The sequence below is a fragment of the Sinocyclocheilus anshuiensis genome, unplaced genomic scaffold, assembly GCF_001515605.1.
Source record: "Sinocyclocheilus anshuiensis isolate Anshui unplaced genomic scaffold, SAMN03320099.WGS_v1.1 scaffold37, whole genome shotgun sequence".
In the NCBI taxonomy this organism is placed as follows: domain Eukaryota; kingdom Metazoa; phylum Chordata; class Actinopteri; order Cypriniformes; family Cyprinidae; genus Sinocyclocheilus; species Sinocyclocheilus anshuiensis.
Window position 1 is genome coordinate 154,869 of NW_015536461.1, and position 15,290 is coordinate 170,158.

General features: G+C 36.4%; 1 protein-coding gene across 1 annotated transcript in view; it reads left to right on the plus strand.

Moving 5' to 3' along the window:
- The window catches only part of LOC107653378 (dysbindin-like), a 60,443-nt gene that overhangs the window by 42,968 nt on the left and 2,185 nt on the right, over positions 1-15,290 (plus strand). Inside the window, exons 2-3 of the mRNA XM_016440439.1 lie at positions 5,101-5,250; positions 5,995-6,138. Coding sequence (XP_016295925.1) covers positions 5,101-5,250; positions 5,995-6,138 — 294 coding nt within the window. The remainder of the gene's footprint in view (positions 1-5,100; positions 5,251-5,994; positions 6,139-15,290) is intronic.

The window sequence follows — 15,290 nt, forward strand, 5'->3', positions numbered from 1 at the left end:
GCTCTCACCGTGATCCTCAGATCTCCCTGACCATGAACCGAAGTAGCCCTCCGAGAACCGGAGGAGCTAGAACGGGGCATGGCAAGGGGGATATCCCCCCGTTTAACGAGGAGGTATCTAGACCGCAACATCGCGATGGTCATGTTCCCGCACTGAGAACATGACTCATCCATGAGTGCTGCTTCAGCGTGCTGAAAGCCCAAGCACGAGATACAGCGATCGTGACCGTCAGATGAAGCCAGGAAACGACCACATCCAGAAACGCACGAGCGGGAAGCCATCTTTAAAAAGACGCCCGTCGCTCGTGGAGCTCTTTTAGATATTGCTCTTTTAGTATTTTAGAAAAAACACTCTTTTAGAGAGAGCGCTGAAGCGCCCAGGGGTGGTCGCGGCGAGACTGCAGAATGGGAAGCTGCAGCACGCCGAAGAGAAGCAGCACTGGATGGCAACCCCCACTGACGAGGATGCCTTGAGGGTGAGTAATTCATGGGCTAATTTTTATTTTTGGGTGAACTAACCCTTTAATGAGTAATGGGTGTGTTTTGGGCATAACGTGCAATAAACCAATCAGAGTCTCATCTCCCATTCCCTTTAACAGCCAGTTGCGCTCGCGCCATGGCGAATTTGCTATTTACATGGCGGAATTTCCAAGCGCAAAGACAGAAAGCGTCTCCAGAGAAGAAATGGAGCTGCTCGTGCGAGAGCAAATAGGTAGCCTAATTCTGATACATGCAATGACTATCCATTATGACATGTAGGCATTTTTATATTTATGTACTGCACACTGCTTACCCTGTGCGTGTAACTTATTACACAGAAGAGTGTACGCGTGTTGTGCACCCGCCTATACAAACGCGCTCTTTAAATAACAAAAAACTACTGCGCCATTGACTTTGGTCAGGTTTTTGTTGGTCAATGGCACAGTCTATTTCAGTTGCCTCAAAATAGCAACACGCCAGCAATGCGCCTGAACACACCTCGTTTTCAGACCAACACGCCCATGGGCGCACAAATGGGCGCAAATGCATTTGCCATTTAAACAACTTGGCACAGGACGTGAAAATGACAACTGCGTCGGGCTGAAACTGGCAAAAAGCACTTTCGTCGCACCTGGCGCCGCATTGCACCGGGTGTATGATAGGGCCCCAGGTTTTAGTTGGTCAATGGCACGGTCTATTTCAGTTGCCTCAAAATAGCAACTCGCCAACAATGTGCCTGAACACACCTCGTTTTCAGACCAGCACGCCCATATGCACACAAATGGGTGCAAATGCATTTGTTATTTAAACAGCGTGGTGCAGGATGTGAAAATGATAACTGTAAAAAAAACTAGTAAAAAAGTAAAAAACTAGTAAAAAACACTTGCGTCGCGCCTGGCGCCGCATTGCGCCGGGTGTATGATAGGGCCCATAAAGTATAAGAAGATTTTCATGTGAAAACATGAAAATATACAGTTATTTTTTATTTTTTAAATTTGATTTGATTTAATTGAATTCATTTGCATAAAATACAACGTGAGTTTCAGTCTTCGCAGCAACAGTGCATTTTTCTGCTTGGGCATGCAGTTTGCAGACAGCTTTCTTTGCGCATAAAATAACAAACCTATGAGAACGTGCAACAATAATGACGATTCATAGAAATATAGCATAGGCGCCAAAGCTGTTGTGGATCCACTCATTCGAATCCCTTCGTAATTTGTTTGGCAAATAAACAACTTAAAAGTCATAAGTCACATATGCATTCCCAACACTTTTTATTATGTAAGCTTTATGTTACTCCTCAAATGACAAGAACATTTAATATTTAACCAGTCCCCAAACTTTGATATTTATGCATTAGATATTTATTTTTTATATTTATGGATTGGCTTATTGAATTGATTCATTGAAATTGACAGTTAGCAAACTTTTTAAATTATATGTTGCAACAACCTCTGATGTCACGCTCTCATTCCTGCAAATAAAAAAAAAAGACAAAACTAATGTAAGCACATTACAAAAAGAGAATTAAAATGATTATGTAGCAGGTAAACCATCACAAATATGTATTACCTTTTCAATATACTGGTCACCTGCTTACACACACTGTGCTGAGTCACACAGCACTGTCAGATGGAAACATAAATGGGACATTCAGCTTCCCCTTTGCCCTTTCTGGCTGTGGTGGTCAGCTAGTGCAGATCTGGTAAGTTATTCAGAGTGACAGCGCTGTGGCCCCTGGATGCCTCCCATCATCCTCACTGCCACCACCAGGCGAGAGAGAATGACCCCATCTAAACCTTACACAACTGCCTACTGTGGCGGTTTGCCTGTCTAATGTGATGACTCATGAATTCTTTAAACAGAAATGCAGTCATCACAGTCTTACCCAGGCTCTCCAAAAGGTTTTGCTACCCTAGGAACAGAATTTAGATAGTAAAGAGATTCCGTCTGTGATCATTCTTTTTGGCAGTGTCTAAAAGGGGTAGTTCACCCAAAAATTAATCTTTCATCGTTTATCGTTTACTCAACCTCATGACCCTCAATGGACTAAAACAAAGAGACATTTTTTAAAAATGTCTTTGAAAGTGTTACACAAAAGAAAGAAATGCATACAGGTTTGGAGCGATGTGAGACATTTTCTCAAACATGGGTGATGGATGATATACACACTGTCTATAATATAAACAAGAGTTGGCAGTTTGTTTTGGAAAGTTACTCATATATATTGTGTGAATGTACATTTTCCAACACCCTATAGATATGGTTAATAAACGCTGTACTGAATGCCTGGTCTGTTTTAAAGTTGCACTGGTTCTTTAACCTTATAAAGTCTACTGTATCATATTTGGTGCGTAAAATTGTAAGGCCTCTAAATTATAAACATGATCAAAACTTGTCCACACATTTTAGCAAATAAAAGGCCTTTTATAATTCTAAAAATGTCCACCTTCAGGTTATACATCTGTCTTTTTTTTGTGTGAAATTGTTACTTATTTTTTTTAAAGTAAATGTAAGATTAGTGCATAAGTAGTCTGCTATACTGTTATAAACATTAATATTACAAGCTATCAGAAATTCCTATTTCTTGTTGGCATACCAGCACATGAACTGTTTTTGCTCTGTTTAGGTCTCTGAATAAAATTCCATGAGTGTTTCTTTTCTCCATGAGTATGACCTCTACATGATCTTATATCATTTTATATGGTTCATGAAAGCCTGATGTAGGGGCATCAAATATGATTATCAACAAAAATCACATATGCAACATACAGTGGGTACGGAAAGTATTCAGACCCCCTTCAATTTTTCACTCTTTGTTATATTGCAGCCATTTGCTAAAATCATTTAAGTTATTTTTTTTTCCTCATTAATGTACACACACACAGCACCCCATATTGACAGAAAAACACAGAATATACTTTCCGTACCCACTGTATATATTGTTGGTCTTGAAAAAAATCAGTGGTCCAGAAAATGCTGGGACAGTGTTCACATGTATCCCTCTCGGACCTGTTCTACAGCACGTCTGATAGCAGCTGAAAATGCCATCAGCTCTCGCAGCACACACCAGATAATCTTTACATTATTCCTATTTTAGACCAGGTTTAAAAGGCAGATCCAATTATTTCAGGCTCAGCCTGTGCCTTCTAATTATGGTTGAATTGCGGGGCATGTATTAATGACTTGTGAAAGGAAAAGAATGCCATTTTCGAACACGTTACAGCCATGGTGCAAGCTTTAGGGCTGTTATTTCAGTTGAGCTGATGTGTGCTCCTGTGTCACTTTTCAAGGACAGCGAAACACAAATGTCAGGCTGAACATGTCATACTGGCAACCCATAATTAGCTCGATTGTTGCTTGTGTGTACTGTAGAGAATCTGTGTAATGAAAAAATACACAATGAATCCGGTCTACTATACTGCCTCTATTAAGTGATTATATTACCGTTCTGCATCTGATGAAAGCTGAAATGAAGTGCTTTGCTCAGAACTGGCTGTTCATGTTTTTATTGGTAGGTTCCTGGGGTCAGGGTGGCAGATGACTCATATTGTCTATTTGGAGATCCTTGTGCATGAGCTACCACACATTGAGAGGTTTCTGTATATAGACCAATGACTAATATCTCTGTTTGCCTGCTTTCATGTTTTCAAATATATGTTTATCGTAATAACAGGACATCTTACTGACTACTAGCCATTCAATAAAGCAGTGGCACCATAGTTTCAAGGTGTCAGTATATGTGTACATGACACAAATATATATATATATAAAAAAAGAATACTGTGATATTATAAATAAATGTGTTTTGATGTGACTTATTTTAGTGCATTTTTTAACCTTTTTTTTTCCTTTTGAAGATGTTGAAAGCACTCTGGGGACAAAGTATTAGTGATTTTGTCCCTACAGAACCGTAGCTCAGTCAGAAAAACACACAAATGTTTGTATGGCATCCTATACTTAATTATATTCTGAAGAGTCTAATGCACACTACATTCTAGCGTGTCAAATGAGGCTTAAGTAAAGAAGGTTTAGCAGCCCTGTGAGTAAGCAACCATACTGAATCAACAAGATGTTCATAATATCTCTAACACATTCTCATTTATTCCACAAATGTTTCTTTATTTTGTCTGAGTGCAGCATTTAGTACAGCATGTTCTCATTCTAATCTTGTTACTTTCATCTTCTCTTTTCATTCGGACACTCTTATTTGTTACTGTATTGGCTGAAATGTACACCACTCAAGACGTTTTGTTAATTTAGAGAAACAACAAAAACTTCGAACCACAGGTCTGAATTTCATTTGTATTAAAAAGATATGAGGTTATGGACATATGCATCGTGTTAGGGTTAGGGTTAGATATTAATGTAAGCAAGCGCAAACTGAAAACATTCAGTGAGTGTAGAGATTTCAAGTGGTAACTTATGCCCCCTGCTGGTGGAATTATTATTATTATTATTATTATTATGTTTTTTAATTTTTTTATAGGGGTTGTAGAATGCAGCTTGTCCATTATTCTACTAGAACTAACTAACTGTTGCATGAAAGTGTACACATATTCTGTTAACGGATGTTGATATAAACCGTAAGTGAAGTGACTGTCTCTGTTGTTGCTGGTAGCTGAGACAGAACACGCGCAGAGAGTCCCGGATGCAGATTCGACCCAGCAAATGAGGCTGAGAGAGAGACAACGATTCTTTGAGGAGGTGTTTCAACACGATGCCGATGTCTACCTTTCCGCTGCACACCTGCAGATAGATTATAAGAGACGTGAGTTTAAACACACACATAAATGGGTGACTCTTTTCATTTTTTGTATATATATATATTTTTTTATTATTGGTATAATTATGTTAAAATAATTTTTAAAATATTACATTTTGACAGAATTTCTGTATTTTACTTAAAGTCTTTTAAAACTATTATAAACGATCAATTAGTGCTGTCAAGCGATTAATCGTGATTAATCACATCCAAAATAAACGTTTTTTTTTTTATATTATGTGTGTACTGTGTATATTTATTATGTATATATAAATACACATACATGCATGTATATATTTAAGAAAAATATGTTGTTTATATATTAAACATATGTATATATAATATAAATTATATGAATATAAATATATACATGTAAATATATGTAAATATTTTCAATATATATATATTGTCTTTGTGTGTATTTGTATATACATAATACATATACACAGTACACTGACATATATTATGTAAACAAAAACTTTTATTTTGGATGTGATTAATCGTTTGACGGCACTACTATTGATACATACATTTATGTTTACATGTATGTACATATATGTATATATACACATACATATATGGCTTGTTTTATTTTTTAAGTTCACTTCCATTTTTTCCAAAGACCATGATCTTTATTCTAAGACATGTAATGAAACAAACATGCACAAGATTATAAGTAGCCAAATACACCATATTTACCTCTAATAACTTTTTAGTCTTTGTATCTTATGTCTGATTCTCCTATTGCAGCTCCCTTAGGAAGTATTTCATCAATGGAGGTGAACGTTGATATGCTAGAGCAGATGGACCTGATGGACATCTCTGATCAGGAGGCCTTGGATGTCTTCTTCAGTGCCAGCGGAGAGGAAGGATCACTGACATCCCCTCTTCCCGGTACATACTCCAAACTAGTCTAAGTAGCTGTCAACAGGTTTCTATAGGTTGCTAGTTGGTGTTCTTGCTTGACTGCAGTATCCAACAACAGTATCAGGTGGTAGGTGATAGGATCCACTGTCTGCATTCCCTTATGGCATTTGTAGTAGAATGTCATAGCATTGCTGACAGTCTCCACTGCCTCATGTCACTTTGCTGTTGAAAATTGCCGGCAGTGGAAAAAAAATTCACATTGTTGTCTAACCATGCACACCGTTTCCTAAAAGGTTTCCTGTAGAATGCAAAGTAGTACTTTTTCTATCCTCACTGAAAGCAAAGTACTGCTGGAAGTGACAAAGTTACTGCCAATAAGATCATATTTTTAGTATGTGGAGTGCGGACTAACCTGATCTCGTGAAAAAATCAGCTGTTTTCAAGTTGGCAATTTTGTATGATTCATACAATGTGGTTCGCACAAAAACCTACGATTTTTAAAAGAAAAGCAAACTTGAAGGTCCACCTCTAAACTTAACCAGTGGGGCGCAGACAGACTGTATGAAAACTTATGAATGTGAATTAGCCACCGTTTGCCAAAATGGAAGTGAATATGTTGAATTTGCATCCGGAGATAAACAATGACACAGCATACATAGCAACCTTGGATATGTTCTTGCATGCCAGCCACAGAGTAATTCGTTTCTGGCAAAATAAGTAATACTATGTGATTGACCATTGATAAGGTTGACAAGAGTTCGACTTCATGCAAATGAACAGTGGTGAGATGCAGTGAGTGCTGAAGTGTAGACAGTGATTTGCCTGATACACCTGGATACTATAGTCAAGCTAAAACACTAGCTAGCATTATTTTTTTTTCCTCAAACCAGAAAAGTGCAACCCCATCCCACAGCCAATTTCATTGGTCAGCTCATTCATGAGGTCACCTGGCAAGAGAAGTTTTAGAAGGTTAGTATAGTTTTAACATTGTGCAGGACATCAGTGCAGTTACTGACATGAACAAGGTTTGAAAAGAACACCCACAAACCTGTCAAATGCGGGTGGAAACCCTATGATGGTAAAACACATCAACTCACTAGTCAGTTTGGTGGGTTATAGTTCATAAATGATGTACTCCAACCAGGAGCCTCCAACATTAGAACAACAAAGCATAAAGAGTGTTATGCATTTGGACAAGATGTGCCACGTTTTAAAATTCATATACTTTATTTAATTACAAAAAGAAAGCACACTGACGAAGGCAGATAGCCGAAACGCTTGTCTTTTTATCTCCTGCTTTGATTCCAATAAAAGATTTAAAGTGTGCAGATCAATCGCTGCAATTACAAAAACAAATAAACAAAAATAATTTTTTTTATTGAATCCACAAACAATGATTGACTGAAAGCTTTCAATTCAATGATTCTGAATCAGATTTAATAATAAATATATTAAAATATAAATCTAAACCAGTGATTTCTGTTTATAATCTAGTTTATTTCTGGTATTTTTGGTATATTGCTTGTAGAAGTTCTGCATGCCTGGTAACTTAAAAATACGGTATAGCCAATTTGGCTGGTGAGTGAAAAAGTTAATTCCAAACCCTAGACATGATCAATGAAATATTTAGAATTGTTTGCTGGGTGTGGTTTGTGTTTAACTGTTTTAGGGGATTAAGACACGCACACACGCGCACGCACACCTACTTAACCCCTCAATGAGGACCTATGACTGAACACCCTACCTTTGGGTACACCCCTTTCTGAAGGGTCTAGAGACAAAAGAAAGATAAAACTGCACAACAGATGAAGCCTTCAGTACAAATATCACTTGATATTTTCAATTAAAACCTTATTTACAGACCTGACATTTTGCCTTCACTTTGATGGCACATGTGATCACAAGGCGGCTGCAACTCCAATCAAAGTCCAATCAAATTTTTTTAGCCTGAATGCATTGTGTTTGTTAGGAGGCGGTCGGTCTACCCGGCAACATATTAAGCCAAACACACCTAGGAACTTGGAAATGATGCCCAACAATCCTCCCCAATACCTCTATCCATCCATTCTCACACCCTTTACCCTCTTTTCTTCCCCTTTACTTTTTACTCCATCTTTTCCTTCCCTTTACCTCATTTCTCCCACTTTTCCTTCCCTTTACCTTCACTCCTCCATCTTTTCTTCCCCTTTACCTTCACTCCTCCATCTTTTCCTTCCCTTTACATTTTACTCCTCCATCTTTTCATTCCCTTTACTTTCACTCCTCCATCTTTTCTTCCTTTACCTTCACTCCTCCATCTTTCTTCCCCTTTACTTTTTACTCCTCCATCTTTTCCTTCCCTTTACCTTCACTCCTCCATATTTTCTTCCTCTTTACCTTCGCCCCTCTCCTCTTTTCTTCTCCTTGTGTTTGGCTTATGTTGCCGGGCAGACCGGCAACATAAGACATTTTCCTCACCATGTTCTTCACTTTACAGTAAAAGGCAATGTAGCCTCTAAAATCCACCTCTTTTTTTTTAAAGTTGTGATCCTGTTCCACACATAATTTTTCACACCAGTCCATGTTCGTTCCTTTAAGGCTTCTGACTCTGCTTTAATGCATCTCTCACAGTCTTGCTTACCAGGAACTTTGCAGGTCTTTATGAACTTCATCATATGTTTTTCAACTGCTGTTACCTCAAAGTCCTCCCATTTTCTTTTTGAAGGGATTGATGAACCTATAAAAATGTAAAAAAGCATCCTCATTACAACTAAACTCAGTGAGAACCAAATTAACACTGTTTCACTGTGTAGACTTTATTAATTTTGAAAAACTGCTTATTGATGCCTATAATGTTTTTGGTAATTCATTATTTAATTATTGTTGTTGGTATAGTTTTCAGATCTTTCTACCTTGATCTTTCTGTGAAACAGATTGTTGATCAGTGTCCGCTGGTGCTGTTGTCTGAGGTAAGTCACTGCATCTCTCTTCATTTGCATCCTCCTCATCACTTGACATGGCATCGTCTTGTGCCTCAAGTTGCTCTACAACAATAAAAAAATCCAACTTACTAATGTATTTAAAACAACACGCTCTGCCTATGTTGTATGTGCTGCTGTGTGCACGACGCCACACGCTGCAGACGCGCTGATTATACTGTATGTGCTGCTGCGCAATGATCACGCGTGCAGTGGATCCTTTATTTTTAACAGCAGATTCGGGTGACGTTAGAGCTCATCCGCGCATCACTATCATCTGTGATTCAAACATGCGTTCGTTTCAAGTGTTCATTCATCACTGTCGTGCTTGCGTGCCACATAAGCTCTGCTTTGCAAAGTTTACAAGTTACAATCTTCATTCTGGAATTTAATGTGAAATGTTCCCATGTCTTGGAGAATTTGGTTCGCACTTATTTCTGCTGTGCTTGTACGTTTCGCCATTCTTCCAATGTATTTCTGTTTTCCCCAAAACGCTATGCTCAAACGTCACGTGCGCAGAACGACTGATCGATAATGAGATTCGTTGACAACGATTTTCATTATAGATAATTATTGATTTTATCGATTAGTTGCTTCCGCCCATACCAAACCAACTAATATGCTGTCAAAACACTGTAAATATACACATAGAGGCAAATAGGGTTATTTTATGAAGTTTTTGCATACTTTGGAAGCTTGAGAGTGATACATACACTGCCATTTGCAAGGAAAAAAACAGAAAGAGTAAAAAATGTATTTTTTTGTGAACTACCCCTTAAAAGCATATGATATTTGAGCATCAAGCCAATGATTCTATACTCACCACCAATGTTTGCCATGCCACTGAAAATCAAATAAGAATGTATTCTGAACTTCATTGTAGACTTCAGCTCGAGCAAGAATTTACACAAACTTTATAATAGCTATATGTATTTTTAGAAGTCATGAAATTTGACTGCATAAGTAAATATTATTATACTGTGCAACCTGTGAACCTCATATTAAACTGCCATTTTTGTTATTGGTAAATTGAATATGAATGAATATTGAAATATCTTGCCTTTATATTTATTGATAAATTTCTCTTGAAGCCCAGGCTTGTCTGTTTTGCAAGCAATGTGATGCTCAGCATCCTGAAGTGCTGTGGTGCGTCTTTTGTTTCTTGCTGCAGCCAGCATGGTGTCTTAATCCAATGACTGAAAAGAAATATAATACATAATATAAATATATCGATAGATTAATCAAGCACATATATCCCATTGAATCAAACAAGAAAAACAGCCGAGTAGATAATGGAAGTGAATTTCAAGGGGGACTGGAGTTCTAGTTCAAAACGTAGAGGATTTCTATCTTTATGTCTACATAATCCCCTGCAAACACAAATTTCATTTTTGTTATTGGTAAATTGAATATTGAAATATCTTGCCTTTATATTTCTTGATAAATGTCTCTTGAAGCCCAGGCCTGTCTGTTTTGCAAGCAATGTGATGCTCAGCATCCTGAAGTGGTGTGGTGCGTCTTGTGTTTCTTGCTGCAGCCAGCATGGTGTCTTAATCCAATGACTGAAAAGAAATATAATACATAATATAAATATATCGATAGATTAATCAAGCACATATATCCCATTGAATCAAACAAGCAAAACAGCCGAGTAGATAATGGAAGTGAATTTCAAGGGGGACTGGAGTTCTAGTTCAAAACGTAGAGGATTTCTATCTTTATATCTACATAATACCCTGCAAACACACATTTCAAATGCAAATGTGTGACCCTGTCTGTGAAAACCAGGCTAAAGTCTCAAAATCAAATTATAAGATATAAGAATAACAAGCATCAAAGTTTGATTTCACCTAAATATCACTATGATTTAAATCTTACTCAGTCAATATTAGAGATATCAAGGTCATATTTTCACAAAGTGTTCTTTACATTACGCAGAAAACAGTAAATCACAAAGAAATGACTTTAGCTGGATTTTTACATGCATGGTCACATTTCATACATAAATATAGTTGGATTTTGTGCCTCTATGGTTTAAATATACAACACATATAAAATATGTCCCTAATTAGAATCCCACCAGTAAATATCTGCGATTACAATAAGTGATACAACCATTAAACAACGAAAATTAATTATTTTAATTACAGTCTATTACAGCTATTTAACAGAATATTACAATACTTTACAACACCATATTTTGTAGATAATCATAATTTATATTTGACCATTTATTGATAAGATTATGTCACGCAACACGTGACCCGTGAGAAACCATTAACTCAACTGTCTGGACTCAAGTACTGTTAATATGTAATCTAACCAATTATATTTACTATTACAAATGATATTCATATTGATCAATGCCTACATACCAAAGCAACAAATATTTGTACAACAAATCATCAAATGCGATGAAAAGTGGCATATATTGGACAACGAAACACATTTCTTAACATAATATATACTTATCAACAATATTAAAATCCTACTAACTTTAATATTTTCAATTTCGTTGTCATAAATTTTAGATCACAACTCACCTTTGCTCCTTTAATCGCTGCGTAGGTCTCTTTCGCGGGAAATTGAGGCTAAGTGAAGTGACGTCATTGGCACGTGTCATCCGCCGACTTGTGTACGTAAATGACGTTGTCACGTTTTTGGATTGCACGTTAAAGTTGTGCGTCCGTCCATTTGTATTTAAAATAAACAGCTGTAAAGCACTTACACCTCATAAACACCTTTTCCTATCAGTTAATGACTTATCAATGCTGTAAAGAGATGTCTAAAATATAAAGCAGCGAATACATCTGGCGCTGTGTTCGACTTCCAGCTGTATTGCGCAGACCGAACGTCATGTGACACAAGTATCGCGAGTATTCCGATTCAGTTGCTGTTACAGAGAGATCTCTTATTAATTAAAAGGCAGAGGTTTTCTTATTAAAGCAGAAGTTCTATTATGACTAACAAATGCTGCAGCCCCTATAGGTAGATAAATCCACGTGTAAATTAATTGATGGAATCAAACTTTTTTTATGGTCAAACAAACCTCATTATCATAAAAATTCTAAATTCTGACCAATGTGGTTTGAACATTAGTAATTTCAATTATTTTATTATTACACTTAAATAAACTAGCTTAATTTCTTAAAAACACATTTAATTTTCACAGATTGGTGGCATTGTTTTTTTTTAAATTTTTTTTTATGTGTAATTATGATATCCAAAAATCTGTAAAATCTAACTTTCACTTAGGTACATAGACTCTCATCTACAAGCATAACTTTTCTCCCCATATATTTTACATATAGAACAATAAGAATAGGAAAGGGATATTACACAACATTGTATTAAAGGGAAATGATATTTCATACTATTCAATAATGAATGTCTGCTCTTTAGGTATACAGCATTTCATGTAGAACTGTGGCCAAAAGAAATGATGAAAACAATATTATCACAATATCTATGACAGTTAAAGATAGTACTGCTGTCAGTCAAATTAATTTCAGATTTTGTTTATTTTGTGTTTTCTCACATTCAAAATACGAGTGTAGGGAGTCAGAGAGTTTGTTACTGTGGCCCTTCAGGTAAAATGTTAAACAGGTGCTAAACCATCATCTACTATGATGAAGTGTGTGATAATTATTTACAGTATGTATTTGTAGTATTATATTAATAATCAATAATCATGATGATTAATATTGCCATTACTGTCCGGTGCCACAACCCTAAATGACATTATAACTGCTGTTCATTTATTTTGGTTGTGCAGTTATACTTCACATTTCTTGAAAGACATTAGCCATTTTAACAAATAATATATTGTATAGTTTTTTTTAATAAATCTCAAATTAGTTTTTGGATTTTCTGAAGCAGATGCAAATATGTGTTTTCATAATACGTGTCATTATTTTTCTTGGTAGAGTCTACATTTTTAAATGTAAGTGTTAGAGACTCTAAGCTTATTTTTAAAAGAGATTTTGATCCTTAATTCCATTCTGCCATCAAAAAAAAAAAGAAGAAAGAATTTAAAACATATACAATATGCATGACCAATATTGTCTTGACCTTAACTGATATGTAGTTTTTTCATTGGAATAAATCCAGCTTCCATCATTATGTCTTAAATGAAGTCCTACTTAAAGCATGAGGAAAATATCAGAAACAAACATATTCCTTACACACTAATGGTATTTTCACATTAATGAAAATGTGGCGAAATCCTGCTAGGCTTAGCAAAACAGCACATAGCACTTTTACATATGTTTGGAGCTTGAGTTTTTGTGAATGTTGATTATTTGTGACACTTTCTGTAAAAACCAGGCTGAAGTCTCAAAATCAAATTATGAGATAATAAGCATCAAAGTTTGATTTCACCTATAAATATAACTATGATATTAATCTTTGACATCTCATTACGCAGTCAAAATTAAAGATATCAAGGTTATATTTTCACAGAATGTTCTTTACATTATGTAGGATGACTGTAGAAAACGGTAAATCACCAAACTGACTTTAGTTGGGCTTTCACAGGCAGGTCACACTCAGGTATATGAGCCTCGTGTAGAGCAGTCTGTGCTGCTGTGTGGGGGAAGGGCATCGTTAGCTTAGCTGGGGGAAGGGCAGAACACACACACAAACTCTTCTAACTTCACATCAGCAGACTGCAGCTTTGGAATGAACTGTTCTTAATTAAGTCAAGAAAAAATGATTTCTAAACCAAATGTGAGTGTGTCAGCTAGATTTTTAGTAACTTCAGCTAGAAGTTACTTTTAAGAACTTTTTGGTTATTAAACTTAATATAATCACTTAATATTCTTATGTTCTAAGAATAAATAACAATAATAATGATAAACAAAGAAATCACGGCTTGTATACGGTAATTGTGTTATTTAATCAGTGCCCTTCACCCTGAGTGTTTGTGAACTGCTGCTCCGTGTGAGGGGTGGGGAGGGGGGGTGGCAGCGCGGGCTCATGACAGCTCATAAGAGCTTATAAGAGCTCATAAACTCATAATACGCAGAGGGGGCTGCACGCGCTACCGTTACGCAGAGACTGAAGCGGGAGCAAAACTGCGAGTTTCAGATTCAAAGTTGGAAAACACATCATGAGAGCACCTGATAGTAATGTAGGTTAGTCAGTTTTTATGTAAAAACGAAATACTGGAAACTTGTTTTAAATTACTGTATTATCTGTTTATTCTTTCATGTGCAATTTCCGCAGTCTTTACTGATGACGTAATTGACTTCGTGATTGGTCAAATTTATAAATTATTCAAAAGGTGCAATTCATACAATGGCCCATTAGTGCATGCTAAGTGCTATTATATAGTCAAACAAATGAGGACATAAATTGTCCTAAATTGTCAAGGTGGTCCTCAGTTTACTCTGTGTACTCTGGTGAATGTCCCCAAAAGTGACATAAGTAGGTACACACACACACACACACACACATGTTGTGTTTCCATACGAAATACTGGAAACTTGTTTTAAATTACTGTATTATCTGTTTAGTCTTTCATGTGCAATTTCCGCAGTCTTTACTGATGACGTAATTGACTTCGTGATTGGTCAAATTTATAAATGATTCAAAAGGTGCAATTCATACAATGGCCCATAGGAGCGACATGGGGTCCTAGTTCTCCCTGGCCTCTGATTGGTCAGAATCCCCAAAGTGTGTATCTTTCAGGAAGTGCAGTTCCTCCTAGAGGGCGCTGCATTAAACACAAATTAGTGGGGGCGGGGGCATACACACTATAGTACACAAATCACTTAAAAGTGCATTTTTGGGACAAGTGAGATTTTAAGGCTGGACACTATTTTAGTGCATGCTAAATGCTATTATATAGTCAAACAAATGAGGACATCAAAAAAGTCACACACACACACACACACACTAACTACTAGTAATAGTGTGCAAAGACCAAGGTTTGGTTTGGCTGGTTATAATGGTCGTTAATCCCTGGTTGGTATAGATTTCATTAATAGCCAGTTAAACTGTGTATTCTGAAGAAATTTTTTGCAAGAAACATAAATAACAAATATTTAATTATAGTATAGTAGATGTTTTTTAGTCATGTTTGAGCATTTAAACATTTACATTTATTCATTTTGCAGATGCTTTTATCCAAAGCGACTTATTGGGGAAATCATCAAGTGATTCATCTTAAAGAGGCAAACAGACACAGGAAGTGCTCGTAATACCAAGTTTCAGGCATTA